Source organism: Mus musculus, chromosome 16 (genome assembly GCF_000001635.26).
Source record: "Mus musculus strain C57BL/6J chromosome 16, GRCm38.p6 C57BL/6J".
NCBI classification, from domain to species: domain Eukaryota; kingdom Metazoa; phylum Chordata; class Mammalia; order Rodentia; family Muridae; genus Mus; species Mus musculus.
The window spans coordinates 84859377-84865376 of NC_000082.6; the positions used below are offsets into that span (position 1 = coordinate 84859377).

Below are 6000 nucleotides of genomic sequence, written 5' to 3' on the forward strand. Positions count from 1 at the left end.
TTGCATTCTAGAAATATGAAACCACTTTTTTTCCTTTTCCCAAATGTCTATTTATCATAAACTTATATTTTTAAACTGCATGACAAGTAGTTTAGTGGTTAGTCAATTCAAATTTTCTGTTGATGTGAAGTCTGATGTACAAAGTAGCTATAAACTCGGCTGCTTCTGCCTCCATAGAGAGTGTAGTAAAGTAGTCTAGCGTAGCCTCCGAGGCCGCTCTGCAGTGCGGGCTAGACAGTGGTGCTGCTTCATGATGCCTGCCCTTCGCCTCTTTTCCTGGAGCCTGTTTCTTCTGACCTTAGAGTTATTCTTTTGGGATCCCTCGTGGTTTGGAGAATTTCTCCAAAATGTGGCAAGCCTTTATATAATAAATGGAAGATGAAGATATTTCTTTATTGTATTAAATATATCATATTAGATTTTATATAAAACAAAAGTGGACTTCACAACCAACCATCTGTAACTTTTTGTTATCTGGATTCCTGTTAACATAGCTTATATTTTATAGAGAGTTAACTGTGGCAGTCATTGTAAGCTAAGCACTTTATAAAGATTATCCCTCTATTCAACAGTTCTATGAGGGTAAGTACTGTTTTAACCTCATTTTCTAGATGAGGAATAAAGGATTAAAGGAACTAGGATGGTCCTGTGGTCACAGAGGCAGCAAGTGAGGCCTTGCGGTGTATCTCTGACTTTCCAAGGCTCTTTTGTTTTGTCTTCTCTTTAGTAATTCTGTTGGTTTCTAAAGCAATGTTATCAGAGTTGTTAAAAATGTATTTTGAAAGTTTCATATATAAGATTCTGGAGTAGTGAGGACTGAAGTTTTGGTGAGTAATGTTCTAGAGTTTGATTTGTAATGTGAAATACTGTGACGTCAATGTTAACTGTTGTAGTGGATTCAGAACTCTGCTAGGTTTCTGTTTGCAGAAAAGTCTAAAAAGTAGGGAGTACAAACTGTTCATCTTTACGAGGTCCTGATGTGGTTTCTCTTTTTAAAGGTATTATTATGATGGGGACATGATTTGTAAAGTTCAAGGCAAGAGATTTGTGTACAAATTTGTTTGTGACTTGAAGACTCTTATTGGATACAGTGCAGCAGAACTGAACCGTCTGGTCATAGAGTGTGAACAGAAGAAACTGGCACGGATGCAGCTGCATGGGATTGCCCAGCCAGTCACGGCAGTAGCACTGGCAGCCACCTCTCTACAGGCAGACAAAGAGATTTGAGACCTAGGACCTCCTGGGGAGTCTTAAGGTTTTTCTTAAATATTTAGAGCAAGCTTTGCTCTAACCTTTATTACTGAATTTGAATCGTATTTCTAGAGTGTACAATCTGATGCATGATTTTTTTTATAAATATTTCATACTCTTGTGAATTTGGATCTTTTTACGTTGAACATATATTTTAGAATATGTTAAAGGATCACCACGATGCCTGCAATGTGAGAGCAGGTTCATCGGGGTAGTTTGCTAACAGTCAGGAAAGCTAAACTGGTCAGTATTAATGTCTAGCCCTACCAAAAAATAGCCAGTAGCGTCTGAAGATGAAAGGAGGGAAGCATTTCCAGGAAACAGCCTGGTGTAGCCACTGCGGGCGTGGAGCTGTTTCCTCTCCGCTGCTTTACACAGAGCCTGAAAAAGGACATTCTCAGCTAAAGCATGTGTGCCTGTTTCATCTAATCAAGCAGAGCTAAGCAGTCCTATCAAATACAATTACATTGGTAATTACTAAACTATCAGGTTATTAATTTATAATTTACAAGAAGAGAGGAAGTTAACTGGCAGAAGAAAGTGTTGAATGAGACCCAGATTTAAAGCTGGCTTAACTCAAACCACTATTAATGGTTTTCTGTATAGATTATTCATTATGTCAAGCCAAGGTCTTAAATTATTTTGAGAGAGGCATTTAATTCTAATAAACCAGCTATTGCAAAAATTCCAAAATGATATCATTCTTTCTCTCAGATTTTAAAAAGTATACCTCAGAAAGAAAAAATTGGTTTAGTTTTGACTTCCTATTTTTTTAAAAATTAATCTGTAGTACCAGATTATTATGCAAGACCGTTTATATATTCCCTTCTGTGTTTCTGATAAAATGAAGACTTTAGATCAGGCGACATGTTTAACGTTTGACGTAAGTTCCTTGTGAGTAGTTATGAAAGGGTTTGACTGGGCTCTGTAGGCGATCTTCTTTAAATAAAGTTTCCCACTTGTTTCATTTTTTTTCTTTTGAATATTGCATATATGACTCTTAAAAAATACTGTACACATGACTAGCTAACCATTTCTGCATATATGAAGACAGATATTCAAGGGGAGATTAATATTTCTAACATTTTTAAATAAATCTTATATGAAATGCCTTACTGCTTGCTAACACTAAGAAGAAATGCCTAAAAAATTTTTTTCTTCATTTATTTTAAAGTATTATCCATAAATCATGATATGAGAGATTAGCATATAGTTTTCATAACAGAAAGGAATTCCTCAGAACAGGATAAAGGCTACTTTATATACACCTCTCTCATTTGTTTTTCTTTCAGTTCATTTCCCAAATTGGCTTTAGAAGAGTTTGAGGAGAGAAAGTGCAGCCTGATGATGCAGCCAGGACCGAGTGTTAGGGAGAAGACAGAGGGTTTCTTACCTCCTATATCATGACTTCCAGTGCTGGGCTGTCAGACTTCAACAAGGGTTGCTAGTTTCTTTATATTAAGTCCTTTAAGATTATACAGTAAATAGTTAAAAAGAGTAAAATCCTATTTTTTTATATTTGCTCTTTGTTTTTATAAACAACAGTAGGCAGGCAAATTATTAGTACAGTTTGGTCACCATGAATTGAAAGAGTAGAGTATAAGAATAATCTTTAGGCCCTGACTTTCGACAGCAAATAGGCCTGGGAGCCGTAAGTCACTGCTTGAGAACAGGGCATTGCCGCAGTACATCAGAGCTTGAGAAGCTCAGACTTACAGTGTGTTGGAGACATTATGTTAAAGCTTTAGCCAAGAGGACAGACTTTGTGTATCATTCGGAGGAATGTGTTTTAAGGAAAGGAACATTTATATTTGTTCTAGGTCCCTACAATCAAACATTTCCAAATCCTTAACAAAACAAAACAAAACACACAAAACGTGTTGTATAGCTTTGCTTCCTTTGGAAGCTGGTGGGTTAGTTGTGATTTGAGCACAGTTCTCAGATCTTAGGTGGTTGTTCTCTACCCCTCCTGCATCCTCCATGCTCCCCCCACACGGAAGGAGACCCAAGCTTTCTCACTCTGGCTCCACTGAGAGTTCAAAGATGTGTTGTTCTTATTGAGGCCCCAGTTTGCTATCATCTATTAAAATAACTCATGTTATAAAAGAATGTTAATTCATGGTAATCCTTGCTCAGTTTTGTCGTGCATTTTTCATAGAGCCTAAGATACAGTTGAACAAAAAGAACAGAAAACGGTCTGACCATCTTTTGTACCTTATAAGTTGAAGAATAATGAAATGTTCCTGTTGCTAGAAAAGCGAGTTTTCCATGTGATGTTTACATTGACGTCATTTTATATCTGTGCTAGCCTGAAGTCTGAGCTAGCCTGAGGTCTGTGCTAGCCTGAGGTCTGAGTTAGCCTGAGGTCTGAGCTAGCCTGAGGTCTGAGCTAGCCTGTAGTCTGTGCTAGCCTGAAGTCTGAGCTAGCCTGAGGTCTGAGCTAGCCTGTAGTCTGTGCTAGCCTGAAGTCTGAGCTAGCCTGAGGTCTGTGCTAGCCTGAGGTCTGAGCTAGCCTGAGGTCTGAGCGTTGGTGCTGGCATTGGAAGGTGCAGCCAGTTAGGCAGAAGTGCTGGCTGTGACTGAGCTCCTCATGATGAGTTAGCCAACTGCATTCATTTTAGTGTTGATCCATGTAAATAAAGTAGGAAAAATTATTCAGTTTTTCTCCCCAGATAAACAGTAATGCTGGAGTATGGTTATTTCTTTTAAAGAGTGTACCTCCAAGTATTTTTGGCAAGTTCTGTCATTTTCTGCATTTGCCATTTATGCTACTGCCTTTTATAAAGAACTAGTGTATCCTTGAAATAGCACAAAAATGTTTTAAAATTTATAATTGCAAAACAAACCTGTGACTGACTTAATGTCTTCAGATCTAAAGGCTATAAAAAAAATGTTGATATTCAATATTTCACTTACTCCCAAGAAAAAATACTCTTGAGTCTTTTGTAGAAGGGAGGAGAATTTTTGCATACATTTTTACTCTTTAAATAAAGACACTTATACTATCATAATAACAATTATGTATTTCTTTGTTTTTTTGTAATTTTACATAAAACAGTTATTTTCTATTTTTACTCAGATAAATATTTGTGCATAAAATGTAAAAATAGTAAATGAGAAAAATTATTATACAATAAATTCTTATGTTGAAAGTTTTTTGGTTTTTGTTTTCTTCTGGAAAAAAATTCAGAGTCCTGGGATCTACCTCTAGTGAATGTACATATGATTTCTCTGCATTTCCTTTCATGACTTAAAAAGCTATCAAAGTAGTGATTCCCCAGAGTATCTCTCTGTCTCTGTTCCTCCCTCTCTCTCTCTGTCTCTCTCTCTCCCTCTCCCTCTCTCTCTCTCTCTCTCTGTCACACACATACACACACATGAAATAAAAATGTAACTGGGGAGAACTGATTTTTTTTTGAGACAGGGTTTCTCTGTGCAGCCCTGGCTGTCCTGGAACTCACTCTGTAGACCAAGATGGCCCCAAACTCAGAGATCCTCCTGCCTCTGCCTCTCAAGTGCTGGGATTAAAGTCGCGCGCCACCGCTGCCCGGCTATATTTAACTTTTCCCCCCTGTTTTGTAGTCAGGATCTGACTGTAGTCAGTAGTCTTGAGTTCAAGCTTGTGGTCTTCCTGCCTCTGGTTCCCGAGTCCTGCAGTGACGTGATGTTTCAGACAAGAGTTTATAAGTTAAAATGTCGTTTGCATCTTTGTGGCCCAGCACTGTATAAACTTGGGCATGCTTCCATAAGAAACTCATGTCTATGAACTGCATTATTTTAGAATGTGCTGTTTCCCGTTAGTTGGGAGTGATGAGAACCATCTTATCCTAAACTAGGGTGGCTGCTACATCACTCCCGGGACCATATATATAAGCATATATATCTGCTTATAGTAAATAAGCGTAAGGACCTATGATGTGTGGTAGTGGAGACGGGTGCTCAGTCCACGGAACGGTAAAAAGTGCTGAATCCATGACTCAGTGCTAAACTGAGTAATAACATTGTAGGTGTGTCAAACATCTCATTTACATTTTCCTTAACCCTTTGATGTGCGTTATCAGTACTATCCAATTTGCAAACGGACGTGTCAAGGTTGCTTGCAGGCTAGACCTGAAACTAAGGATGATCTTTTTTCTTTGGGAAAAGTCTATCCCAGTAAAGACTGCTAACAGCTTCACTAACAAAAGCTTGTGGTAAGCAAATGACTCACACACTGGGTGCCTTTCCTGTGTCACGTGGCTTTGTCTTATCTAAAGTGAGATATTTGTGTCAGAGCCAGCCTTAACTCAAACGTAGGTGTCACTGTTGCTACTGAATCACGAGGTGAGTTGTTACCTCTCATGAAGGATGGATGCATTTGTCTGGTGATACCCGAATATATACATCAGTCTTAGCATCTGTTGTGTGACAGAACTTCCAGGGAGGACGCAGCACATCTCCTGACCCCAGATAGGGAACGCATAACAGACCAACGTACAGGCACCATCAGAGTCTAACTGGTGATGGGAATACGGGTGAGAGGCTACTTATGGGAGCAGAAATGACTCGAAGACTGCTGCATCACCAAAGCACACTTGAGTGTGGATGGACGACAGCCCACAAAGCTGGGAACCTGGAGCACAGGGCACACACAGCCTGCAGGCAGCTCACCAGATTAGAGAACAGCCTTTACAAGTTAGCCAGGTTAGTGGCTGCATATGCCTTTAGCCCCAGCACTGGGGAAGCAGAGGTGGGAAGACCTCTTGAGTT

General features: G+C 39.0%; 1 protein-coding gene across 8 annotated transcripts in view; it reads left to right on the plus strand.

Moving 5' to 3' along the window:
- Gabpa (GA repeat binding protein, alpha) overlaps positions 1 to 4407 on the plus strand; it is a 28893-nt gene extending 24486 nt beyond the window's left edge. For 6 of the 8 annotated variants that reach the window (XM_006522907.3, XM_030248977.1, XM_006522906.2 and 3 more), the window contains one exon: positions 999 to 4407. In XM_006522907.3, the coding sequence (XP_006522970.1) occupies positions 999 to 1227 (229 nt within the window). In that variant the 3' untranslated portion in view covers positions 1228 to 4407. The remainder of the gene's footprint in view (positions 1 to 998) is intronic. The other 2 variants (XR_876129.3, NM_008065.2) reach the window with 2 other exon arrangements.
- Positions 4408 to 6000: the final 1593 nt, after the last annotated feature.